The sequence below is a fragment of the Gorilla gorilla genome, chromosome 20 (genome assembly GCF_029281585.2).
Source record: "Gorilla gorilla gorilla isolate KB3781 chromosome 20, NHGRI_mGorGor1-v2.1_pri, whole genome shotgun sequence".
Lineage (NCBI taxonomy): Eukaryota > Metazoa > Chordata > Mammalia > Primates > Hominidae > Gorilla > Gorilla gorilla.
The window spans coordinates 47,586,497-47,614,378 of record NC_073244.2 but is presented as its reverse complement, the minus strand read 5'-3'; the positions used below and the strand labels follow the sequence as shown (position 1 = coordinate 47,614,378).

Genomic DNA, 27,882 nt, shown 5'->3' with positions numbered 1-27,882 from the left:
GCCGTTCTCGCTCACAGGGCTCCCTAGTTGGCACTATAGAAAGGCGGTCGCGGGCGCCCCTCTTTAACGCGCCAGCCATCTGTCCCCGCTCCCCTCCAGGCCCTGCCGCGCCGTCCCCAGGCGCTAAGGGACTCCAAGCGCAGCCTCGCTGGGACGGACCTAGCTCCGGCTCCGGGTTCACGCAGAGCAGGGGCTGCACCAGCGAGGGGACCCTTGAGACTGGCCACGCCTGCGCACTCCGTGAGCGCGCCCGGCCCTCCCGGCAGCCTCCGCGCGCAGCCCGTTAGGACCCGGGGATTGTGGCCCGACCCGGCAGCGGCTCCCTCCGTTCGGGCATCGCTGTGCCTCGGGTTCGCGCCCCGAGTGAGCAGTCCTGGCCCGGAGCGTCGGTCCTGGTAATCCGTAGGAAAAGCGCTGCGGCCCAGGGGGTAAGGAGAGGTAAGCGGGGCCACTGCAGTATCGCAGAGGGGCGGGAGCCCGCGCCTCAGGCCCGGGTGTGTGTGTCGTGGGCGTGACGGGGCCGGGGATGGGACGTGACGGAGTCTGTGCGGCTGACTTGGGTGCAGAGACTATTGTATGAGCGAAGGTTGTTGTGGCCGTGGAGTGCGTGACTGACCCCAGCATCCTCTGCTCGCACCGGGCCCAGCTGCAGAGAAATGGCCCTCGGTCAGTTTCTGCGCGCCAAAGACTCCCAGCAGTAACGCGCAGACTAGGCCGGACCAGGTGGCTCACATCTGTAATCCCAGAGCTCTGGGAGAGCGAGGCGGGAGGATTGCTGGAAGCCAGGAGTTCGAGACCAGCCTGGGCAGCAAAGCGAAACTCCCATCTGTACCAGAAATTTAAAAAGTGAGCCGGGTGTGATGGCGTGCTCCTGTGGTCCCAGCCACTCGAGAGGCTGAGGCGGGAGGATGGCTTGAGCCTAGGAGGAGGTCGAGGCTGCAGCGAGCTATGATAGCACCACTACTCTCCAGCCTGGGCAACAGCGAAACAAGGCTCAGACCCGACCTTGGGATAGGAATATTAGAACTGAACGAGCCCCCGCTCCCGCCCAGGCTTGCTCCTGGAAGGGACTCCCACACCACCTCCTCGCGGACCCGGACCCATGCACGTGCACTCACAGCTCTGAAGAGTCCAGCTGCAGGTTTCAGAACCACAGCATTGCTTCCAGGAAGCTATTGTGAACTCCAGTTCTAGCCCCGGGCATCCATGACCCTGGCCTTTCTTTGATACTGGGAAGAGTTAACAACACCATCTCTCTTATGTTACTCTGGTTATGTGTGGGTGGGCGGTGGGGGCATTGTGCCCTAATTTGACCATGCGAGGCTGGGCTGCAAGAAAAGCCTGGTTCCCTTCTTAGCCAGTCCTGCCCAACTCTTTAAGAAAAGGGGTCTGAGCGGGAGGAGGAATGAATTGCTGTTGCCTGTTTAAGTCAAGGTCGAGGCGAGTGGGTGTTTCTGCTTTCTTCTGTGAAATGCATTCTTATTTCTTAGGACATGAGAATATTTGTTTCATTCTCCATAAATGTCCTGTGCATTGAGCTGATACCTAGGTCCCCTCCCGAGAGCCTGTATGCACATACGCATTTGGTAGATGTTTTTCATTACTTCTGTGGGCCTTCTTTTAATTACTATGTGTAAAGTTCTTAGAACAGTTCCTGAGACCTCGTTAGTACTTAATAAACCTTAGTTATGTATTCTTAAGTAGTGATTTGGAGCAATTCTACAGCAGCCTTCTATAGATGGGGGGAAAATGAAAATACTAAGCCAATTGTGATGAGTATTTCCTAGTAAAAAATAAATGAGCCAGATCAGATGCTTAAATAGTCTAAAACAGGAATTCTTTTTTTTTTTTTTTTTTTTTTTTTGAGACAGGGTCTTGCTCTGTCACCCAGGTTGGAGTGCAGTGGCACAATCTCAGCTCACTGCAACCCCCCTCTCCGTGGTTCAAGCGATTCTTATACCTCAGCCTCCCAAGTAGCTGGGATTACAGGCCTGCACCACCATGCCCGGCTAATTTTTGTATTTTTAGTAAAGACCGGGTTTTACCATGTTGGCCAGGCTGGTCTCAAACTCCTGGCCTCAAGTGATCTGCCCGCCTCGGCCTCCCAAAGTGCTGGAATGACAGGCATGAGCCGCCGCGCCCAGCCTAGAACAGGAATTAATATTATTATTATTTTTTTTTGAGACGGAGTTTCGCTCTTATTTCCCAGGCTGGAGTGCAGTGGTGTGATCCCAGCTCACCGCAACCTCCGCCTCCCAGGTTCAAGCGATTCTCCTGCCTCAGCCACCCTAGTAGCTGGGATTACAGGCATGTACCACCACGCCTGGCTAATCTTGTATTTTTAGTAGAGACGGGGTTTCTCCATGTTGGTCAGGCTGGTCTTGAACTCCCGACCTCAGGTGATCTGCCTGCCTTGGCCTCCCAAAGTGCTGGGATTACAGGCATGAGCCACCGTGCCTGGCCATAGAACAGGAATTCTTAACCAGAAGTAATTTGAATTCATTTGAGGCTTTCAGGGGACCAGATACTCTTTGAAATTGTACATAAAATTGTTATAGATATCTGTTAATATGCCACTTTTATGGGGAGAAAATATGTAATTTAATGAGATTATCAAACATGATCCATTAAGATTCAGATCTACTGGCCTAGAATCAAAGTCTGTAACCTTTGAGAATGTTTTTCAATGTTAGACACAAAATTAGTGTCTGATAGTAGGAAACGATTAAATAAGCCACACTCCATGTGATGCAGCTTTTTGCCATTAATAAATACTGTTAATTATGAGAAGGAAAAAAAGCTTGTGATCGATGTTGTCTAAGCAATAGTTTTGAACAAGATGACTCACAAAACCTTTAATCATGTATGAATCCCTCTTAATAAGCTAGAGATTTATAAAACATTTTGCAAGGATTATACATAGTATAAAACTAGTTTCTTAGTGGAGAAAAAAAGATAAACTGTTGTTTACCACACTGTTCTGTCTGCTTTGGTATACTTTTACTGAATTTAGGAATGTTGCTTGATTGTGTTCATTGATAGAAGAATCTTGAGAGTGAAAATAGCCCATTGTTTTGATGAAGAACAGTTAAAGAACTGATGGGTGTTACTTATTTGTGCTACACTGTTGTTTATTTTCCCAAAACCCACTCATGTCACAGGCTTATAGAATCACAATTTTCTTAACAACTAAAAGATATTCCTTCTTCACAACTCTGTTTTTAATTTTATGTGTATGAAAATAGTTTAATTGGCTGGGCGCAGTGGCTCACGCCTGTAATCTCAACACTTTGGGAGGCTGAGGTGGGCAGATCACCTGAGGTCAGAAGTTTGAGACCAACCTGGCCAATATGGTAAAACCCTGTCTCTACTAAAAATAGAAAAATTAGCTGGGCACAGTGGCGCCTGCCTGTAATCCCAGCTATTTGGGAGGCTGAGGCAGAAGAATTGCTTGAACCCATGAGGCAGAGGTTGCAGGGAGCCAAGATCCTGCCATTACACTCCAGCCTGGGTGACAGAGTGAGACTCAGTCTCCAAAAAAAAAAGAAAGTCCTGGTTTAAGCTGCCAACTATATTTAGCACTATTCAGAACCGATTTTCTCCATCCCCTACCACCCAGTCATCTTTACTCTATAAGAATAAAATTTAAGTTGCCCATAGTCTCACCATCCACAATAAATATTACTATTCTAATGTTTGCTTTTCCATTTTTTTCTGTGCACTTGTGCACATGTGTTTGTTTTCCAAAATAGAATCACAACAGTTGATCATTTAAGGAGACAAAGACTCTGCAACACTTTGTTTGAAAAAGGAAAAAGAGATTGGGCCTGGTGGCTCACGCCTGTAATTCCAGCACTTTGGGAGGCCAAGGCGGGCGGATCACCTGAGGTCAGGAGTTCCGGACCAGCCTGACTAACATGGTGAAACCCTGTCTCTACTAAAAATACAGAATTAGCCAGGCGTGGTGGTGCATGCCTGCAATCCCAGCTGCTTGGGAGGCTGAGGCAGGAGGACCACTTGAACCCGGAAGGTGGAGGTTGCAGTGAGCCGAGATCTTGCCATTGCATTCCAGCCCGGGCAACAGGAGCAAAACTGTCTCAAAAAAAAAAAAAAAGTATTTAATATGATACCTTATCAAAGCAAAATTCTTGAGCTGGTTTTATGATATGGAAGGGTGTCCCTTTGGAGCTACTAGGGATGGAAAGTAACAGGGGCCTTGCTCTACTTTTTGATTTCTGTGAATCCTTTTTCGATAACATTATTAAGAAGAATTACATAGGCCAGGTGCGGTGGCTCATCTCTATAATCCCAACACTTTGGGAGGCCGAGGCAGGCAGATCACAAGGTCAGGAGATCGAGACCATCCTGGCCAACATGGTGAAACCCTGTCTGTACTAAAATACAAAAAATCAGCCGGGTGTGGTGGCATGCTCCTGCAGTCCCAGTTACTTGGGAGGCTGAGGCAGGGGAATCGCTTGAACCCGGGAGGCAGAGGTTGCAGTGAGCCGAGATCATGCCACTGCATTCCAGCCTGGCGACAGAGCAAGATTGTGTCTCAAAAAAAAAAAAAAAAAAAGAAGTAGAATTACATTTTCAAGCCTAGTTCTAACATTTATCAATGTTTTAAGAGCAATGCTGAAAAATCTCAAGAAGTTTTTAGAGAAAGGGACTACTATTGAAATTGTTAAAGATAATTTATCAGCAAATACCAAATTTTTAAATTGAAAATTATTGAAGCTGGGTGTGGTGGCTAACGCCTGTCATCCCAGCACTTTGGGAGGCCAAGGCGGGCGGATCACGAGGTCAGGAGATCGAGACCATCTTGGCTAACATGGTGAAACCCCGTCTCTACTAAAAATACAAAAAATTAGCCGGGTGTGGTGGCGGGCGCCTGTAGTCCCAGCTACTCGGCAGGCTGAGACAGGCGACTGGCCTGAACCCGGGAGGTGGAGCTTGCAGTGAGCCGAGATCACGCCACTGCACTCCAGCCTGGGTAACAGAGCGAGACTCCGTCTCAAAAAAAAAAAAAAAAGAAAATTATTGAAGATAATTTTTAAAATAATGGAATGAGGGGTATGTGATGTTTTTCACTGAATTTAGTGCTTACAGTAAGCCATTTTAAGTGCTTTATGTATTATGTTCTTAACCTTCACAACAACCCTATAAGGTAGGTACTGTTTATTCCTTAGTTTATATCTGAGGAAACTGAGACACTGAAAATTAATGCGTCCAAATTCTCACAGTTAATAATTCTCAGAGCTCTGTTCATATCCTGAATCTTGATAACAAAGCCTGTATTTTTAATAACTGAGAGTCTGCCACCTCCCAACATTGTACATATTATTTTAGTCTGACTCCCATAGCTAGTAATTTATCATGAATATCTTCCTTCTTTAATTAATGTGGGCCAATGCCATCATTAATAATTGCATAATGTGCTATAATATAGTAGAACATCATTTATTCAACTTGTTGCCTACTGTTAGGTATCTGATTTCAGGTTGTCGTAAATTATTCTTTTTTATTTGAGACGGAATCTCACTCTGTTGCCCACGCTGAACTGCAGTGGTGCAATCTCGGCTCACTGCAACCTCCGCCTCCCAGATTCAAGTGATTCTCCTGCCTCAGCCTCCCAAGTAGCTGGGATTACAGGTGTCTGCCACCACGCCCAGCTTATTTTTGTATTATTAGTAGAGATGGAGTTTCATCATGTTGGCGAGGCTAGTCTCAAACTGCTGACCTCAAGTGATCTGCCCGCCTCGGCCTCCCAAAGTGTTGGTTACAGGCATGAGCCACTATGCCCGGCCAATAAATTATTCTTTGATGAACTCTCTTGCAATACATCTTTGTATACTTTTACAAATATTTCCTAACGATAAATTCCTAAAAGTGGAATTTCTGGGTTGAATTATGAAACATTTATAAAATACTCACAATATGCCAGATCCTGTGCCAGTCCTTGGGGGAAATACAGTGACCAAAATGACATGGTTGGTATCCTTACGTTGTTTGTTGTCTTTCAAGGTAGATAAGCCTATGCAAGAATAACACTGAGATAGGTGAGGTAAAGTCATTGAAGAATTCAGGTGGCATGGCTTGAGAGGTCATGGGAAGCAGACAGCTGATTGTAGCAAGCATTGTCAGGTCACAACCAAATAATACCGAACTCATGGGATTCCTATGGGGTAATGGATTTTATGTAATAAGCATGTTCCTTATAGTTTTTATTTTCATGATGTCGATGCAAATGAACAGGACAAGAAGATTCAGCAGCTCCTAGTTGGGCCTCATGGCTAAAACAACTCTTTCAGAAACAAAACAAAAGCTTGGTCAAGAAGTCATGAGAAGTAGCAGCAGTGAAACAAGGCGTTAATTGAAGATGTTTAGCTATGTTTATATAGGCAGAACTCTGACATACATGAACACACTTAGAAATCATAGAGTCAGTTCAGATTTTGGGAGCTGAAATCAACAAAACCAGTAAAAACATAGAAGCTGCTTTTAGGATATTGAATTTCTTTCTCCAAGTTCAAGGGATGACTACTTTAAAAACTATCTCTTTAACCTAGTTAAAGAACGTTTTCCGCTATGCGAAGTTAAAATATATATTTCAAGTGTATATGGTCATGTAGAATTATGAAATAAATGTAAGTGAAAAGGAAATCAAGATCAATATCTATTGATGCCTGTCAGTGTTTCTTTGTGCTGATTTGCATGTATACTTTACAAATGTCCTCATAATGTTCATTTTATTTTTCTAAGAGATTATATATCTTGAGTATTTTATATGTCCTTGTGTATTTTCTAAAACTTAGCACTTAGAGATTAATACACACGCGCACACACTCTCTCTCTCTCTCTCTCACGTCTGTTTTTGCTGTACCTTAACAGGATCATACTACTCACAACTGTTTGTTACTGCACTCTTCACTCAACAAACTGTACTGAACATATTTCCATATTTCCAGTTAAAGAGCTGCATTATCATTTTTTAAATGGCAACAGTTTGTTTTACTCTATGGATGCTTTATGATTTATTTAATCTGTTTTCTTTCTTTTTTTTTTTTTTTTTTTGAGACGGGCTCTTGCTCTGTTGCCCAGGCTGGAGTGCAGTGGCATGATCCCGGCTCACTGCAAGCTCCGCCTCCTGGGTTCACGCCATTCTCCTGCCTCAGCCTCCCAGGTAGCTTGGCTTACAGGCGCCTGCCACCATGCCTGGCTAATTTTTTGTATTTTTAGTAGAGACGGGCTTTCACCATGTTAGCCAGGATTATTTAATCTGTTTTCTATTGAAGGACATCTAGATTCTTCCCAGCTTTTTTCCATTATGAACAAGGTCAACATACTCTTACACATACCTTTGATCATACGTACAATTTTTTTTTAATCCTCAAAGTAGAATTTCTGAATCAAAGAGTATGCGTGGTTTAAATGCTGCTTGTATATACTTTAAAATCTATGCAGTCTGCAGTATACTGGTTAGAATGTTCATTTCCTCTCATGCTTGCAAATATGGGTATCGGTACTCAGATACCTGTTGGTGAGCTAATGTGTTATTTTTATTTTATGGTTTTTTTAGTGAATCATGCATGCCAGTTTTCTCTCACTGGAATAGAAATTCTGGGTTTCAGAGACAAGAGCTAGAGTTGAAGGAAAGCTGACTCTATGGTTAGATAAATGATTCCAAATGCAGCTTTGCTACTCATAAACTGCATTTCTACAAGTGATTTTATTTCCTTTTTTTTTTTTTTAGATGGAGTCTTGCTCTGTCTCCCAGGCTGGAGTGCAATGGCGCAATCTCGGCTCACTGCAACCTCTGCCCCACTAGGTCCAAGCGATTCTCCTCCCTCAGCCTCCTCAGTAACTGGGATTACAGGCATCTGCCACCACACCCAGCTAATTTTTGTATTTTTAGTAGAGACAGGGTTTTACCATGTTGGTCAGGCTGGTCTCGAACTCCTGACCTCAGGTGATCCACCTGCCTCGGCCTCCCATAGTGCTCGGATTATAGGCGTGAGCCATCTCGCCCAGCCCAAGTGGTTTTATTTCTCTTCATGTGAATTTCTGATCCATTGCATGGATAGAATAATTATTGTGCTAAAGAGCAATCCTGAGGATTGCTAAAACAGGCCGGGTGCAGTGGCTCACATCTGTAATCTCAGCACTTTGGGATGCCGAGGTGGGCGGATCATGAAGTCAGGAGTTCGAGACCAGCCTGGTGAATATGGTGAAACCTGGTCTCTACTAAAATACAAAAATTAGCCAGGCGTGGTGGTGCGTGCCTGTAGTCCCAGCTACTTGGGAGGCTGAGGCAGAAGAATTGCTTGAACCCGGGTGGCGGGGGTTGCAGTGAGCTGAGATCGTGCCGCCGCACTCCAACCTGGGCAATAAGAGCAAGACTCCATCTCAAAAAAACAAAAACAAGAACAACAACAAAACAACAACAAAAAATATATATATACACACATACACACGCACACACACATACATATATAACACCCAACATACTGGAATTCTTGATAAATAGACATTTGTTATTGTCAAATGACCAAGAGCATGAATCCATGCCTGTTCAGCCTAGGTTGTAAGAAAGAGAATGGCAAATGAATTAATTCCAGAAAACAATGTGGATGATTCTGATTCTGACTGGAAAGAGAGAGTGATGAGCCCAGAGGATTTTGAAAGTTGTTCTGGCTTCAAGCAGGGCTGCCAGTGCGCAGTTTTGTGGTGGTAATGGCTGCCAGGCTTGGTCTTTATGAATTTCTCTCTTTGTGTCTGGTGAATCTAAACAGGCCTATGAAACTTTGAAGGAGGAAGATTGTGGTTTAGATGATACAGCCCCTTATCAGCCCTGGAATTAGCAAGGGATTAGACTCGTCCAGACTCCCTCAAATTTCTCTCTCTCTCTCTCTCTGCCTATGTGTGTGTGCACGCGTGTGTGTTGGAGGAGCTGTGGTAGAGAGATCAGAAGAGGGGAAAGGTCATAGTAACTCAAGTCATTTGGGGATTTCTGAGGTCCATCTGATCTCATGGCCTTGTTTTCCTCTCCCTAGATCAGCCTTTGTGGACTCGGTGCTTCTTCTGGCAAGTAAACCCCAAGGAGGACTGACCAGTTCTTGAATTTCTATACCATGGCCCTTGTAAGTTTTTTTCTCCTCCTAGGAATACTATCATGTTAAGGTTCTGTGACCATTTTTTTATTCTGAAACTTCCTTACTATCAGAGCTCCATCCAAGAACCTTCTTCCAGTTCTTCCAAATCCAGTGGCGGGTGAACCACAATGCTTGTCCTATGAACACTCTTTAGTCTAGTCATTGTTCTTATATTTGTTGAACAAATTATTCAGCGTCTCCTGTATGTGCTCAGTCTTCTGCTAAATGCTGCAATGGAGGAAAAATGAAATCTCTTAAAAATATTTGACCATGGGCCCATTTAGCCACTCATAGGAAAACTGAACTTTGAGTTTTCCAAGTACATAAGATAAGGGTCATGGCTGGGCATGGTGGCTTGCACCTGTAATCCCTCCGATTTAGGAGGTTGACATGGAGGATTGCTTGAGCCCAGGAGTTTGAGGCCCCAGTGAAGCTATGGATGTGCCACTGTACTCCAGCCTAGGTGACAGAGGGAGACCCTGTCTCTTAAAAAAAAAAAAAGTTATAAAACAAAAAGGTAAGAGTTGCTGTTAGTTGGCCTCAGCCTCAGTATATCATAAGATCTCATGTTTTGTGAGGCTTCTAGGACTGAGTAGGGGTGTGGCTAGGTCTTACAGAGAGATCTGAGATCTTCTTTTGGAATTCCTGAGTTACAGTCAGGAACAAGATTCCATTTTTGGTTGAACAGGATGTGCTGGTCTAGAATGACATCTTTGTGATTCTGGATTATGCTGTATCAATATCCTTTAACTCAGGAACCAGGAAGGCATACAGTGAGGGATGGAAAGTGATAGCATGTGAGAAGGTAATCCAGGTACATAACTAGTCACGTTGACTCCCAGAATTGAGGAGGATCTTAAGGTTTTGTCCAACCAAAATATCTAAGTATAAAAGAATGATTAAATCTCATATATGCATTGTATAGACTATTATATAACCAATTTTTTTTTTTTTTTTTTTTTTTTGAGACGGAGTTTTGTTCTTGTTGCCTAGGCTGGAGTGCAATGGTGTGATCTTGGCTCACCACAACCTCTGCTCCTGGATTCAAGCGATTCTCCTGCCTTAGCCTCCTGAGTAGCTAGGATTACAGGCATGTGCCACCAGGCCCAACTAATTTTGTATTTTTAGTAGAAACAAGGGTTCTCCTGTTAGTCAGGCTGGTCTCGAACTCCCGACCTCAGGTGATCCTCCCACCTCGGCCCCTCAAAGTGATGGGATTACAGGTGTGAGCCACTGCGCCTGGCCTATACAACCAATTTTTAACAGTCATAATTAGAAAAATGCTTATGATATGATCTGCTTCTAGGATAAACTTAGAAGACATTCTCTAATTGCATTTAGATCCTTTTCTAAGATAAAGATATTGTAGGGAGGGAGACTTTAAAAAAAAATCTGTTCTTTAAGAAGAAAGGGGTGGAAGAACTCACCTTCCTTGGGAATTGATGAGGGAGACATAGTAGGCAAAGGCTTATATACAGTATTTCATTTAATTGGAAAACTGATTTTTTTTTCTTTCCCAGGCGTATCTAGATTATTAAGATTTGCCAGAGTATAAGAGTCTGTGTCTGTAGCAACAGGATCCTTCGGGAACCCAGGCACTTTGCTTCAGGCACACTCATTTCCTGACTCGCTGTGTTGCAGGCTTCCAGCCCAAGCCTGTTTTCTTGCCATATGATCCACTTCCTGCAATATCTCTTCCCTCTTTTCTCCTTCTACCTTAAAATACATTTTCTTCCATTTCATTTATAATGTGTGGTTTGTCCTTTCAGCGATCAGTGATGTTCAGTGACGTATCCATAGACTTCTCTCCGGAAGAGTGGGAATACCTGGACTTGGAACAAAAGGACTTGTACAGAGATGTGATGTTGGAGAACTACAGCAACTTGGTCTCACTGGGTAAGGTTATCTGCTTCTGGGAATTTAGACTGTGTTCTCTGTAAATCAGCTTTTTCCTGTGGAAATTTCAAGAGTGTCTTTTAGGAAGCTATCTAAATTTTTGCTCCACTTTCTAAAGGGAACACTTTGAGCTTTATTTCATTGGAAGTGAGCACCTTCATTAAGCACATTCACCTTCCCCATCCTTAAGTAGCCCTTGGGCCTTAATAATGAAGGGGCTGGGTTTGAGATCTTTGTGATTTGTAGCCTCACCAGCGTCAAAGAAAACAAGTTTCACTTTGTGTTTGAATTCAGAATTGCTTTAGATGTTTTGTTGCTTGTTGGTATATTTTGTAAGGGAAATAGCTAGATCCTGCTTATTGAATTAGCTCTATCAAAATAATACATATGATTTATGTAGTGGTAAAATGGATCAACAGCATGTATTTACAATTCAGGAGAACTCATTCCTTCCATTAATAAACAAACATATTCAGTTTTACCTACTTTTATGATTGAAAATTAAAAATCTAAGAATTGTATTCATGTGTTTTATTGCACAGCAAGATGAGTATAGTTAATAATAATGTATTGTATATTGTATATTCCAAAATAGCTACAAGAGAGTATTTTTAATGTCCTCACTACAAAGAAATGATAAATATTTGAGGTGATGGATATGCTAATTACCCTGATTTGCTAATTCCACAATGACATGTATCAAAACATCACATTGTAGCCTATAAATATATACAATTATTAGTCAAAAGACAAAATAATTATTAGTGAGTATATGGAAAAACTAGAACCCTCATACATTGCAGTGGGAATGTACGATACTATAGATATGACCCTGTAATACTTCTCCTAAATGTTTACTCAAGAGAAATAAAAACGTGTCTATACAAAGATGTATAAGTATTCACAGCAGCATTATTCACATTATCTAAATAAATGGATAAATAAAATGTGGCATAGTCATACAATAGAATATTCATTGAAGGAACAAACTACTGATACATGTTATAGCATGCAAGAATATAAAAAACACTATGCTAAGTGGAAGAAGCCAGATGCAAAAGATTACATATTATATGATTCTATTTATATGAAATGCCCAGAAAAGGCAAATCTATAGAGACAAAAAGAAGATCAATGGTTGTCTGGGGCTGGGAGTAGGAATGAGGATTGACTGCCAGTGACCAACAGGGATATTTGGGGGATGATGGAAATATTCTAAGTTTGGGTTATGGTGATGTTTGCACAACTCTGTAAATTTACTAAAAATCATTGAATTGTACACTTAGGTAGGTTTTATGTTATATAAATTATATTGCAGTAAAGCTGTTAAAATCCAAGAACTTTACATTTAATGTAACATTGTTTGACTATCCAAGAAATAATAGTACATGTCCCAGGAAGCTTATTTTTCCTCTCAGCAAAATAACAATAACCAATAGCTAATGAAATATAAATAGTGTTTGGTATATACTCTAGGCAATGTTTAGATACAGACATATATTAATATAATCTTAACAATAATCATATAAGATAGGTACTATGATTATCCCTATTTTATAGGGAAGGAAAAGGTAGCATGGAAGTAACTTGCCCAAGGTCATACAACTAGGATGTGGTTCAGGCAGGATTTGCACCCAGCAGTCTGTCATCTCAACCACTATTGCCTCTGAAAAAGAAATACTTATATGAATATAGATTTTAAAAAGATTTTTTCATTCCCTCTCTAGTCTCTATTTATTGTGTAACCTTAATGTAAATGTTTTTAAAACATCTTTCACTTATTTGTTTTGCCTTATTAATTACTGTTTTGACATATACTTTAACCAAGACTGAATCAAAGTAATTTTGATTTATTTTTTATTTTCATGTACCTTGTATTCCTTTTCTTCTAAGCAGGATGCTTCATTTCTAAACCAGATGTGATTTCCTCATTGGAGCAAGGAAAAGAGCCTTGGAAAGTTGTGAGGAAAGGAAGAAGACAATATCCAGGTGAGGGCTAGTTGGGCAGGAAGAAGCCATCACCACAGGGAACCCCAGATCACTGGGGAAGAGGCACATCCTTATGTTGTTTAGAAAGCCCTCTTGAAAGGTCTGTGGCCCAAGGAGGAAAGGTCTGTGACATGGGGAGCAAATTAAGGTCTTAGCTGGGGGATACTAAAAGAAGCACTTATTTGTCCCATTTACCACTCTTCTTTTTTATTATTGTTCTCTCTAGTTTTCCTCCTCCTTAATGGAGCTGAGGGGTAAGATGGTGCTCTCTTTGGCTCACTGTTGACAACCATTGTATATTTTGATTCAGTTGCTTTCCTCCTTTGCATTTTTTTTTCTGAGATGCAGTTTCGCTCTTGTTGCCCAGGAGGCAACCTCTGCCTCCTGAGTTCAGGCAATTCTCCTGCCTCAGCCTTCTGAGTAGCTGGGTTTACGGGCATGTGCCGCCACACCCGGCTAATTTTTGTATTTTTAGTAGAGACGGGGTTTCACCATGTTGGCCAGGCTGGTCTTGAATTCCTGACCTCAGGTGATTTGCCTGCCTCAGCCTCCCAAAGTGCTGAGATTACAGATGTGAGCCACTGTGCCCAGCCCCTCTTTTGCATTTATAGTGTCAGCCGAAGAATGACAAAGTTCATACATTTGGAAAGGAGAGCTTTATTTTTCATAAAGGATTGCAGCCTGCAAGGCGGTTATTCTGACAGACTGGGAAGTGTAGCCTAGGCTTCTGCCCAGAGACGGGCATTTCGAGGGAGGGAGAGGGTAAGACAGAAATGTATGCTGAATGTTAGCCAAGTATACATATTCAACAGGCTACAGGAGGAGCTATGAATACTCAGGAAAGAGACTGTGCACATGCATATTAGGTTAACATAAGTCCTATGGCCACTTTAGGGTAGAGATTTAACATTTAAATGCATTATAACTAGGACCTATGCATTAAAAGGGTAAATGTAGGACACAAGTCCATGATCTGTGTATCCTTGGGAGACCAGTCAAAACCAGTCCAAGGCTGGAAGTCATTTATCAAGAAGAAGCTGTGGACTGGAATAGCTGTCATGTTGGAACCATAAAAACAGGAGTGTAGAGTGGTGGGGGAGTGTTCTGATGAAGTAAGCAAAAGGGTCTTTCAGCCTTTTATTTTCTCTAGCTGACTTTTGAGAAAATCTAATGATCAGAAAGGTGAAAGGGATTGGAAGCAAATGGGTCATGACCAGCCTTCTTTCCTGCCATGTGCCATGACTAGGAACTTAAAGTTTGGGGGTCTTTAGCCAAAAGAGGGTCCTTCAGTCTGTCGGGGTTTAGGACTTTTACTTCGGTCTTTAATAAATAGATAGGTGGCCTTGGAGCTGGGCACTGTCACAGACACTATCAATATAGTGGTAAACAACCAATCAAGTTTCCATCCGCACGAAATTTACCTTGTAATAAGAGAAACATAATAACTATAAATAAATAGGAAATACAATGTCAGGTAATGAGAGTGCTATGAAGAAAAGTAAGCAGAGTAAGGGGATGGAGATGTGTGCTGGGAAGACTCTTTTAGTTGTCAGAGAAGCCTTTTCTCCCCCACCTTTTCTCATAAATTATTAAAGGGAAATAAAAGACTACAAAAATGATATGCTTGATAGTATAATCATATATGTTTTATCAGCAACTAAAGTTTCATATGAATTATTCTAGAAGATAGCTCCTAGTTCACAGAATATCATTCTTATTTGATTTTTCTATCTATGTATCCATCTATCTTCACATTAAGAAGAAACATGGATATAATAGACTCTAGAGAGAATGATCTCATGGTCTTTTGTTTACCTTGTCTGTGCTGTTTTCATCTCTCTTTGCAGCTCTTGTTTCAAAAGGTTTTTTGTTGTTTTTTTTTTTGCGACGGAGTCTCGCTCTGTCGCCCAGGCTGGAGTGCAGTGGCGTGATCTTGGCTCACTGCAACCTCTGCCCCTCCAGGTTTAAGCAGTTCTCTGCCTCAGCCTCTGGAGTAGCTGGGATTACGGGCGTGTGCCACTATGCCCGGCTAATTTTTTGTATTTTTTGTAGAGATGGGGTTTCACCATCTTGGCCAAGCTGGTCTTGAACTCCTGACCTTGTGATCCACCCACCTCAGCCTCCCAAAGTGCTGGGATTACAGGTGTAAGCCACCGCGCCTGGCCTTTTTTTTTTTTTTTTTTTGAGATGGAGTCTTACTCTGTTCCCCAGGCTGGAGTGCAGTGGCGTGATTTCAGCTCACTGCAACCTCTGCCTCCCAGGTTCAAGTGATTCTCCTGACTCGGTCTCCTGAGCAGCTGGGATTACAGGTGCCTGCCACCATGCCTGGATAATTTTTGTTGTTGTTGTTATTGTTTTTTGTTTTGAGACGGAGTCTCGCTCTGTCACCTAGCCTGGAGTGCAGTGGCGCGATCTTGCTCACTGCAAGCTCCGCCTCCCAGGTTCATGCCATTCTCCTGCCTCAGCCTCCCGAGAAGCTGGGACTACAGGCGCCCGCCACCACGCCCGGCTAATTTTTTTGTATTTTTTTTTCGGTAGAGTCGGGGTTTCACCGTGTTAGCCAGGATGGTCTCAATCTCCTGATCTCGTGATCTGCCCGCCTCAGCCTCCCAAACTGCTGGGATTACAGGCGTGAGCCACCGCGCCTGGCCATGCCTGGCTAATTTTTATATTTTTAGTAGAGATGGGGTTTAACCATGCTGCTGAGGCTGGTCTTGAACTCCTGACCTCGTGATCCGCCCATCTCAGCCTCCCAAAGTACTGGAATTACAGGTGTGAGCCACTGCACCCGGCCACAAAAGGTCTTAAAAAATGTTTTTATTCAGAGACATATGTTGTAATTTTGTATTTTGTTTTCTGTATATTCAGGTCTGGCTGAGGACACTTACTTTAGGGTACTAGTTCTTATAACCAGAGGACCATTTCAGTGCCTACACTGTTTGTAATGTTCTATCTTCTGACTTAACCTTCTACCAAAAGAAAGAAAAACATGCTTTTTCCCTCTCATCCCTAATCTTTTTTTTTTTTTTTTTTTTGAGATGGAGTCTCGCTCTTCTGTCCAGGCTGGAGTGCGGTGGCGTGATCTCAGCTCACTTCAAGCTCCGCTTCCTGGGTTCACGCCATTCTCTTGCCTCAGGCTCCCAAGTAGCTGGAACTACAGGCGCCCGCCACCATGCCCGGCTAATTTTTTTGTATTTTTAGTAGAGATGGGGTTTTACCGTGTTAGCCAGGATGGTCTTGATCTCCTGACCTTGTGATCCGCCTACCTCAGTTTCCCAAAGTGCTGGATTACAGGCGTGAGCCACTGTGCCCGGCCCCCTAATCTATTTTAAAATTCATATTCAGGTAATTAAATGACATTTGCAATTATTAACACTCAAAATGTAATGCAGAGGTTCCAAGTGAATAAGATAATATCCATTTAGTCAGGAAGCATTTAGCCAAAATAGTAAGTGTTGGCTCAGAGTTAGACATCTTAAACAAGACCATGTATTTTTTTTTTCTTCTTTTCTATTCTTCCTTTAAGAAAGTTTGATTAAAGTATAAATAACATGCCTTCAGAAAAGTGGACAAATGACTTTCTTGAGGTGATATTTGAGAAGAGACATGAATTAAGGGCTCAAGACATGTCATTTTCTGGGAAAAGAGCATTATGAGCTGATAGAAAAGGTCTGAGTGGGGCATTAGCCTTGCTAGTCTGAGGAATAACAAAGATGGCCATTATGGTCAGACCAGGGAAAGGGAAAGTAAGAAGCTGAGATCAGAGTTAGGCAAGGACCCGGTAATGGAATCACTAAGAGAAATTGAAAGCCACGGGCTGCTTGTATTCTAAAATGATTTCTCCGGTTGAGTGCAAAAGCAGGAAGCACCGATACTGAGGCAGTTTCAGTTGTTGAGTTAGACAGGGTGGTGGTTTGGATAAGAATGGCATTGTTAGGAAGTAGTAAGAAGCTGTTAGGCTCATGATGTGTATGAAGGCGCTGTCAAAAGAACATGCTGATAGGATTATAAGTGAACTAAGTGGGAAGGAGTGATATAAAAGGAGAAGAAATGAGTGTTGGCTTAAACAACTGGGTGAATAGAAGCAGAATTTACTGAAGTGAGGAAAATAGGAAGAGCAAGTTGGAAAGCTGACACTAAGAGTTTCAGTTTAAGATATTTTAAGTTTGAGATGATTATTATCTGTCCAGTTTGAGATGTTGTGTAGGCAGTTGAATATGTACACCCGGAACTCGGAGCGATTACAGCCTGGTTTATGTTTGGCTGTCTGTATGATTGGAATTTACATTCATGGATCTGGATGTGACCAACTAGGGAAGGCAGGCAGGCCCGAGAACTGACTCGTGGGTCACTCCACCCTGTAGACCTTTGAAAGAGGGAAAGAAGGAGCAGCCACTAAAAAAATTTAAAAAAAAAAGGAGCAGCCATTGAGATAAAATAAAAATAAAGGAAATGTTTCACCATGGAGGGAGTAGAGAATGAGGACTGAGAATTGACCCCAGGTTCCAGCAAGATGGAGAATCCTGGTAAGCTTGTCAAGAAAGATTTTCAATGGAGTCAGGATGAAAGCCCGAGTGGAGTGACTTGATGAGAGAAGGATTGGTGAGGCAGTAACAAGAATGAGTATAAGACAAGTCTGGAGGAATTATATATGAAGGGAAGCTGGGAAATAGGGTTGTCAGTTACACTGGGGATATGGGTTAAAAAGCAGTGTATTTTATGACATTAGGGCATGTTTGTGTGCTCATAGGAATGATTCTGTCGGTGGAGGAAATCAGTGCAGTAGAGAAAGGCATAATTGTCCTTGAGACTGGAGTAAGAAGGGATCCAGTGAGTAAGGGGGAATAAAAGGGAAAAACAGTGTAGTTATGTGTGCAGGTAGGTTGCTCAGGATGGTGGAGAGAAGATAGCATATTCTTCTGTTGCTGTTTTCTCAGTGAAAAAGAAGATCAATAGAATGTGAGAGCATCAATGGAATATTATTAGCATTCAGTATGGGCTTATTCAGGATGTGATTAAAATTGATTCTCCGAAGTACAGTTCCTTAGATGTCAGGTTTTACTATTTTCAGATCTTTGTACATTATCCCTATGTTGAAATGCAAATAGGACTTCCCTGGAACCAAATCTTCTATATCCCAGAACTTCTTGTATCAACAAAGTAAGATGGTTGATACAGTGCCCAAATAGAGTAAGTCTAAGTGATTTATATGACATTTTCTGTTTAATTAAAGGTGGTTCTCTGCAAAGAGGAATCACATTTATGATTTTTTATATTTATATATTTTTACCTGATCAAAAAAAGGACTTTTCTACATTCTCATCAGAAGTGTTTAATGGACTAGAAATCCTTTGATCCAACAGATTTAGGACTGGTAATAGGTCTGTTAGTCATAAAAAAATGGGTCGTATATTTTATGTACATACCATAGAAGTATTATTTTAACTTAAAACATTCAAATGTATGTCTGTTTGCCAGTATTTTTGATAGTGTCCAAGTCTTCCTTTCCATTGTCTCATTGTATTTCATTTTTCCTCTAAATCACACACATAAGTCTATTATTTCCAGTTTTATTTATTTTTAAAGTAGAATAGGAACCAAACTTGCAGTATGAGTACAGAATACGTCTTGATTGTTATGTTTTCTTTCATTTTTTACTATTGTATTTCCCACACTTAATTTTCGACAGCTGAGATTTTTAGCAATCTGTATTTATCACCAGTTTTCCAAAATGTTCAATTTTGTTTTCATAGAATCAGTTGTTTTCTCATTGTTATACATGAGTTTACACTCATGAATTTATTTAACATTTATTAAATTAAATTAGATACTTTCAGGAAAAAAGTGAAACGCACCTAAATTTGTTTGGAACAAACATAGTTGCCTCTTGTGAGGTGGGGTGCTTTGTCACCTGGGCCTGCGACTGTGGCTGTATCCCCAGGACATGACCAGCCACTGACCCATCTCTGATACCCTAACCTCTTGTCTGTTGCCTTCTCTGGAGGTAAACAGTAGTAGTTGCTGTCTGGCCTTGGAGAAGTAACCTGGGGTTAAGTTTATCTGACCACTTTGAACACAGCAGTTACCCTGTGTATTGCCACTGTCTCCACACCTGCTTCTTGCTCAGCAACTTCTTAGTATGACCACCCTTGGTGGGGCACCCTTAGCTTCTGTGCAGGAATTTCTTCCTTGTGATTTGGTATATGATTTCTTCAGTATACACAATGCTAAATACTTCGTGAGTGTTTCGAAGTTTTCCTCATAAAGGTTATCCATATATTTTAAATTTTTGTAAGTATTATGAGTGAGATCTTTCCCCTCATATTTTATTGTTAAATGTATATTCAAAGGATATTGTTGTTTGTATTTTGATTTTATATCCTGCTACCTTTCTAAATTTTGTTGCCATTTATAATATTTAAACCTTTGAGTTTTCCAATTAGACAGGCATATCCTTTGGAAATAGAGTTTTACCTCTAATTCTTCTACCTCTGATTTTTTTTCTGATTTTTTAATTATGTTGACTAATAACTCTAATACTACATCATTAATAGTAGTGGTAATGTTAGGCAAGCTGCCTTTTTGGTAAGATAATATATACTTTATCATTTAGGGAAGTATCATTACAGTTTCACTGAGCTTTTTTTAAAAAAATCAGGAACATGAAGCAGGAGGATTGCTTGAGCCCACGAGTTAGAGGCGGCAGTGAGCTGTGATTGCACCACTGCACTCCAGCCTTGGTGACAGAGGGTGACGCTGTTTCTTGGGAAAACAAATTCAGGAACAGTTTTGGTCTTTTTGTAGTTACCTTTTCAGCATCTACGGAATTGATTGTGTGATTTTTTTTTTTTTCTCCTTCACTCTGTTGGTATATTGAATTGTCTTAATAGATTTCCCCATATTGAACCATTGAAACATTCTTTTTTTTTTTTTGAGATGGAGTTTTGCTCTTGTTGCCCAGGCTGGAGTGCAGTGGCGTGATCTTGGCTCATTGCAACCTCTGCCTCCCGGGTTCAAGCAATCCTCCTGCCTCAGCCTCCCGAGTAGCTGGGACTACAAGCATGTGCCACCACACCCCGCTAACTTTTGTATTTTTAATAGAGACAGGGTTTCACAATATTGGCCAGGCAGGTCTTGAACTCCTGACCTCGTGATCCACCCACCTTGGCCTCCCAAAGTGTTGGGATTACAGGTGTGAGCCACTGCGCCCGGCCTAAAACATTCTTGTAATAAACACCCCTTGGGTCTTTCAATGTGCTGTTTTATTAGATATTTAGAATTTTTTCCTCAGTGTTCAGAAAATTGGTGTGTAGTTTTCTTTTTGTGAGCGATCTTTATATCAGTATCACTTTATGAAAACAGTTTGGAAGTCCTGATCTTCTTAGTTGAAAAAGAATTTTGATAGCCTGTCTTTAAAACTTAAATAAGTTTTGTAAAGCTTTATTCTTGGGAAAAGGGATGGTAAGTCTGATCACATTCTCTATTTGCTCTATGGGAACTGATCTATATAAACATTTTATTAACATCTATCTCTTCCATGATCAGTTTTGATAAATTATATTTTTCTAAAAAATTATCCATTTCAGGCTGGGCACGGTTGCTCATGCCTGTAATCCCAGCACTTTGGGAGGCTGAGGTGGGTGGATCACAAGGTCAGGAGTTCAAGACCAGCCTGGCCAAGATGGTGAAATCCCTTCTCTACTAAAAGTACAAAATTTAGCCAGGTGTGGTGGCATGTGCTTGTAATCCCAGCTACTTGGGAGGCCGAGGCAGGAGAATCGCTTGAAGGTGGTGGGGCATGGCGGGGGGCCAGCGGGTGGAGGTGCAGATTGCAGTGAGCCGAGATTATACCACTGCACTCTAGCCTGGGTGACAGAGTGAGACTCTGTCTCAAAAAACAAAAAAACAACAAATTATCCATTTTAGCTGTGTTTTCAAATTTATTAGCATAGTCATCTGTCCTGTGTATTCATGATCATTTTCATTTGTTCTTTCTTATTTCTATGTCTGTACTTTCTTGCTGTTTTCATTATCTTAACCATGGTTTACATTTTGTTGATTAAAAAATTGGTTTAGAGGCCAGGCGCGGTGGCTAACGCCTGTAATCCCTGCACTTTGGGAGGCCGAGGCGGGTGGGTCACCTGAGGTCAGGAGTTTGAGACCAGCCCGGCCAACATGATGAAACCCGTCTCTAGTAAAAATACAAAAAATTAGCTGGGCGTGGTGGCGTGTGCCTGTAGTCCCAGCTACTCGGGAGGCTGAGGCAGGAGGATTGCTTGAACCCGGGAGGCAGAGGTTGCAGCGATCCAAGATTGCGCCACTGCACTCCAGCCTGGGCAACAAGAGCAAAACTCCATCTCAGAAAAAAAAAAAAAAAATTGGTTTATGCTTTATTACTTCTGTTTCTGTATTCTAATTCTGCTTTTATATCAGTTAATGTTTTTCTTCTGCTTTGCTTCAGCTTTATTTTCTTTTTTTGAGTGAGACTTTTAATGATGTTTTTCACTTTTATTGCTGTATTTTAGTTTGTAAATTTTCTTATAAGCACTATGGTTATGTTTTATAGATACTTATATGCAGGTTTTCAAAATGTAGGCTTAATTTTTTTTTTTTTTTTTAAAGAAACAGAGTCTTGCTCTGTCACCCAACCCAGAGTGCAGTGGCATAGACAGAGCTCACTGCAGCCTTGACCTGCTGGGCTCAAGCACTTCTCCTACCTTAGTCTCCCAAGTAGCTGGGACTATAGCACACACTACCATGCCCAGCTAATTTTTTAATTACTTTATTTATTTATGTATTTTTTTTTGAGACGGAGTCTCGCTCTTTCACCCAGGCTGGAGTGCAGTGGCGTGATCTCGGCTCACTGCAAGCTCCGCCTCCCAGGTTCACGCCATTCTCCTGCCTCAGCCTCCTGAGTAGCTGGGACTACAGGCGCCTGACACCCCGCCCAGCTAATTTTTGTGTGTGTGTCTATTTTTAGTAGAGACGGGGTTTCACCGTGTTAGTCAGGATGGTCTCGATCTCCTGACCTTGTGATCCACCCATCTCGGCCTCCCAAAGTGCTGGGATTACATGCGTGAGCCACCGCGCCCAGCCAATTTATTATTTTTAGAGATGAGGTCTTGCCATGTTGCCCTGACTGGTCTTGAACTCCTGGGCTGAAGAAATCCTCCTGCCTTGGCCTCCTCAAGTGCTGGGATTACAGGTGTGAGCCACCACACCTGGCCTCCCATTATTTTCAAAAAAACAAAAATACAGCCAGGTGGCCTGGCTCATGCCTGTAATCCTAGCACTTTGAAAGGCAGAGATGGGAGGATCACTTGAGGTCAGGAGTTTGAGACTAGCCTGGCCAACACGGTGAAACCCTGTCTCTACTAAAAATACAAAAAAAAAAAAAAAAAAAAAAAAGCCAGGCGTGGTGGCACATGCCTATAATCCCAGCTACTCAGGTGGCTGAGGCAGGAGAATCGCTTGAACCCAGGAGGCAGAGGCTGCAGTGAGCTGAGGTCACACCACTGCACTCCAGCCTGGGTAACAGAGTGAGACTCTGTCTCAAAAAACAAACAAACAAGCAAAAACCAAAAACATTGTTTCAGATCTTATTTTCCTATTGACCTAAGAGTTATTTAATATAGACTTTTGAATTTTCAGGTAGATTTTACTTTTGTTTCTTTTAATTTTATTATTAATTTCCAGTTTTAGTAGAAAATGTCTATATAATTTCAACCTTTTTTTTTTTTTTTTTTTTGCTAACTCCTAGTTTTGTGTCTAGATTTCAGCTTTTTAATAGAGGCCACCTTATCATAATTGAAAACCTCATCCTGTTTCTCTCTCATACACAACTCATTCAGCATGTAGATTTTCCTCTGGCTGTTCCTGTTGCTGGCTTGCCATCCTCTGGCCTACATGTAACGTGACTTCTGTTAGCAAGTCCTTCACATTCAGATGACTGCAACATTTGAACATGCACATTACTTTTTTCCACATTTCTGAGTTACAAGCATATCCTGTCTTTTTGTGCCATGAATTTCATAAGAACTTCAATAAGATATAGACATGTTTTCCTGTCTGAAAAATCACTGATACACATTTCCTAAAAAAACAGGAATGGCCTTGACTATGAGGGAATGGAAAGGAGAAAACCTGAGCAATGGGAGGAAAGAACAAAACCAGTTGAACATTTGTCAAATGAATGAGTAATAGAATAAGTTGAAGGGGAGATTGAGTAGGTAGAACTCCTCAATACCTTTGCTATGGTGTAGAGACAAAGAAAAAGTTACCCATAGCTATGTGAAGGGGCAAATGGGCAGTGCACTGCATAGGTAAAGGCATAAGCAGTGGCGGATGCATAGGAATATACAGCCACCTATTTCCATTCTTGTATTTAGCTGGGCTACCCTGGATGAATAAAGAGAATATTTAATCACTGTAGTAAGGCATGAGAGACTAGAGGCAGAGAGATACATTTAGAACAAGTATGTAGCTATGGGAATTAAATGAGTAAAACCTATTATATGCTTAGCATTTATTACTTAATGTAGCGTTAACTAGGGATTGTTTCTGTCCTTGAGGAGGTTTATAGGTAAGAATAGGCAGTATAACAATTGGAGAAGTTAATAAATATATAATTTTTAAATTGAGAGCTATTATAAAGGCAAGGAATAGAGAATAGCAACATGGATTTAGGTACTATCAATAGGGTCAACCTTAAAGGAAATGACTTTTAATCTAAGATCTCAGGATGAAAGGAGCCAGCCATGCAAAGAGCCCAATCAGGAGATTTGTGGGAGATAGAACAGACTGTGAAGAGTCCGAGGAGATGGAAGTAAGTTAGGACGTGTGAAGTCTGCAAGAAGGCCTCTCCAGGGAGCAGTAAAGGGGACACTAGTTTGAGATCATATGATGTAGGTAAGCAGAGGCCTTCTTAACCACAGTGAGCTTGACTGGATTCTGAGAATGAATAAAGATGAAAAAAATTTAAGTATAGATTCTCGACCTCTCATCTTCATCAGAATTATCATGTAGAGGATATTAAATATCCTTCCAGGACTGCAGAGTCTGATCCAGGTGGTTTGGGTGGTATCTAAACCTCAGCGTTAGTAACAAGCTACGTGGTGATTCTGATCCACACCTCAATATGAGAACCACTGACTTAAAATGTTTACTTCATCACCAATCTTGCTATTTTGTATGAACTCTCATTTTTCCTGATGTTCCCTTTGGCTTTTTTTTTTCTTTCCAAATTGTATAACAATATTTTAGAGTTTTGGTTAAGGATTACTTTTGTTGTCTTTTATTTCTACATTAGAAATGTTGCTTCTTTTAGTAAAAGAAAACAGCATGTGTTTGCTTTCTTGTTTTATTTTAGATTTGGAGACCAAGTATGAGACCAAGAAGTTATCTTTAGAAAATGACATTTATGAAATAAATTTATCCCAGTGGAAGATAATGGAAAGAATTGAAAACCATGGCCTTAAGGGTCTCATTTTAAAAAATGACTGGGAATCCACAGGAAAAATTGAAGGACAGGAGAGACCTCAAGAAGGATACTTCAGTAGTGTGAAAATGCCATCTGAAAAGGTGTCCTCTTACCAGAAACGCACATCTGTTACTCCACATCAGAGACTTCATTTTGTTGATAAACCCTATGAATGTAAGGAATGTGGGAAGGCGTTCAGAGTGCGCCAACAGCTTACTTTTCATCACAGAATTCATACTGGTGAAAAACCCTATGAATGTAAGGAATGTGGGATGGCCTTCAGACAGACTGCACACCTTACTCGACATCAGAGACTTCATTCTGGTGAAAAACTCTATGAATGTAAGGAATGTGGGGAAGCTTTCATATGTGGTGCAGATCTTAGAGTACATCAGAAAATGCATATTGGTGAGAAGCCCTATGAATGTAAAGAATGTGGGAAGGCTTTTAGGGTACGAGGACAACTTACTCTGCATCAGAGGATTCATACTGGTGAGAAACCCTATGTGTGTAAAGAGTGTGGAAAGGCCTTTAGACAGTACGCACACCTGACTCGGCATCAGAAGCTTAATAGTGCTGACAGGCTCTATGAATGCAAAGAATGTGGGAAGGCCTTTTTGTGTGGTTCTGGTCTTAGAGTACATCACAAACTTCATACTGGTGAGAAACCCTATGAATGTAAGGAATGCGGGAAGGCCTTTAGAGTGCGACAACAACTAACACTCCATCAGAGAATTCATACTGGTGAGAAACCCTATGAATGTAAGGAATGTGGAAAGACCTTTAGCCGTGGTTATCATCTTATTCTCCATCACAGAATTCATACTGGTGAAAAACCTTACGAATGTAAGGAATGCTGGAAAGCCTTTAGTCGCTACTCACAACTTATTTCACATCAGAGTATTCATATTGGTGTTAAGCCCTATGACTGTAAGGAATGCGGGAAGGCCTTCAGACTACTTTCACAACTCACACAGCATCAGAGTATTCATATTGGTGAGAAACCTTATAAATGTAAGGAATGTGGCAAGGCCTTTAGATTGCGCCAAAAACTTACTCTACATCAGAGCATTCATACTGGCGAAAAACCCTTTGAGTGTAAGGAATGTAGGAAGGCCTTTAGACTTAATTCATCCCTTATTCAACATCTGAGAATTCATTCTGGTGAGAAACCCTATGAATGTAAGGAATGTAAGAAGGCCTTTAGGCAACATTCACACCTTACTCATCATCTGAAAATTCATAATGTAAAAATCTAAGAAAGTCTTTTCAACTTCTGTGTTATAGAACATTCTATGAATGTAGTAATTAATCTATTTTGCTCCATACATGCAACTGCCTTGGCATTAGAGGTTTTATACCATTAAAAGAGTGTGATAATGTATTGTAGTCCATCATCACTCAAACCTGAAACTTCAGCATATTTGTTCTAAAAACTAATCCTGTTATAAGAATGAGAAAGACATTTACTGTCATCCCTATCCCATCACTTTGTGTCATACTGGACAAGACGCTTAACTGCTCTGTGCTATAATTTTTAAATTTATGACATGGTCATATAAGAGTGCAGCAATTTGACACTCTTTCAATCGAGGTGGAATTTACATCCCTCTGTTGTATACAGGCAGACTCTGTGACTGCTTCGCCCAGTAGAATATGGTAGACGTACTGCTGTGCTGGTTTCTTGACTCAGACTTTACTGGTAGGGTTACTTCATCTCATGAAATGACAGAACTGTCTTGTTACAAAGTCTGGCTACTTTGCTGAAGAGACCATATGAAGAGGCCCTGAAACTACGTAGAGAGGGAGAGGCACCTGCTGAACCCTGTCTTCTTGACATCCACCAAGATACCAGACATTTGAGTGAAATTTTGGATCCACCAGACCAGCCACCAGCTAAATGCCAGTGAGCGACTTGGTAACCTGAACTGATGCCATGTAGAATGGAAGAATTGACCAGCTGAGCCCCTGCCTAAATTTCTGACCCACAAAAACATGAGCTATAATAAAATGGTTGTTGTTTTAAGCCACTAAACTTTCTTTTATTATCATACTTAGTATTTCTTTTTACATAATTCATACTAAAGGCTGTGGGCATAATGAGTATAGAAATAAATGCCTTCCACCAACATTTAACCTTCATTGAACTTGAGATATCTTATTCTCGTTAAAATATTGAAAGTAAGGAATTCCTTTCCAGTTTGTTCATTAAAAAACAGATACCCTAGACCAGGTGAGGTGGCCCATGCCCGTAAATCCAGCACTTTGGGAGGCCAAGTAAGGATGATTGCTTGAGGCCAGAAGTTCGAGACCAGCCTGGGCAACATGGTGAGACCCTGTCTCTACCAAAAAACTTTAAAAATTAGCTGGGCATAATGGTGCATGCCTGTAGTCCTAGCTACTCTGGAGGCTGAAGTGGGAGGATCATTTGAACCCAAGAGTTGAGGCTTCAGTGAGCTGTGATTGTACCACTGCACTCCAGCTTGAGTGACAGCAAGACCCTGTCTCAAAAAAAAAAAAAAAAAATTCTACAATCAGCATTCTCTGGCCCCAGTCAATATTAAAAATTGACAAAGGATAACATGAAACTTTGGAAATTAGAAGTCACCTGTATTATGAAGCCCCATTAATTTTTTAATTACTTCATTGTTTTTTAAAAATGCTAAATTGTCAATTTAGCATTTTGAGGCAATCCCCTCAAATTGGCTCCTATGTCCTTTTATCGTGACCACTCCAACCTTTGAGCTTTTTTTTTTCCTGAACCAAATGCATTGATTAGTTATGGAGCATACTAGAGCATTATTAACAAATAAAGGAAAAGAATGGAATATTTACCTTGCCTATCCTTTACAAACTATATTTCAAGACAACCAAAAGTTGGTGAAGGAAAGTTGTTTATTAGAGAATTCCAACTGGTTAAAAGGTCAAAGGAGGCTAGGCGTGGTGGCTCAAGCCTGTAATCCCAGCACTTTGGGAGGCTGAGGCAGGTGGATCATGAGGTCAGGAGATCAAGACCATCCTGGCTAACACGGTGAAACCCCATCTCTACTAAAAATACAAAAAATTTGCCGGGCGTGGTGGCAGGCGCCTGTAGTCCCAGCTACTCAGAAGGCTGAGGCAGGAGAATGGCTTGAACCCGGGAGGTGGAGCTTGCAGTGAGCCGAGATCGCGCCACTGCACTCCAGCCTGGGTGACAGGCCGAGACTCTGTCTCAAACAAAAAACAAAACAAAACAAAGGTCAAATGAATATTAGAATTTGAAAACTACGCTCTTTAATTTTACAAAATCATGGATTTTCGTGGTGATAGCAATGGATGCGAAGACCATTAGGTGAAAAATGGATAGGAAGCTTATAATGCGTGGAG

The 27,882-nt window shown here is 41.5% G+C and overlaps 1 protein-coding gene across 4 annotated transcripts; it reads left to right on the top strand.

Moving 5' to 3' along the window:
• On the top strand, nucleotides 1–26,546 carry ZFP82 (ZFP82 zinc finger protein). Of its 4 annotated transcripts, none has more exons than XM_004060600.4 (5): nucleotides 1–438; nucleotides 9,054–9,140; nucleotides 10,922–11,048; nucleotides 12,945–13,037; nucleotides 24,406–26,546. In XM_004060600.4, the coding sequence occupies exons 2-5, from the start codon at nucleotides 9,132–9,134 to the stop codon at nucleotides 25,773–25,775; spliced, it is 1,599 nt and encodes a 532-aa protein (XP_004060648.1). In that variant the 5' UTR covers nucleotides 1–438; nucleotides 9,054–9,131; the 3' UTR covers nucleotides 25,776–26,546. The 4 variants fall into 4 exon arrangements, with proteins under 4 accessions (XP_004060648.1, XP_055225092.1, XP_055225091.1 ...); XM_055369117.1 differs by having other exon boundaries at nucleotides 92–428; XM_055369116.1 differs by having other exon boundaries at nucleotides 92–428; nucleotides 12,942–13,037.
• Nucleotides 26,547–27,882: the final 1,336 nt, after the last annotated feature.

Bases quoted from the DNA above. Each gene is read 5' to 3' on its own strand.
- ZFP82 (XM_055369116.1), top strand. The intron at 11,049-12,941 runs GTAAGGTTATCT...TTTTCTTCTAAG, and splicing joins CAGCAACTTGGTCTCACTGG to CAGGATGCTTCATTTCTAAA. The intron at 13,038-24,405 runs GTGAGGGCTAGT...GTTTTATTTTAG, and splicing joins AGGAAGAAGACAATATCCAG to ATTTGGAGACCAAGTATGAG.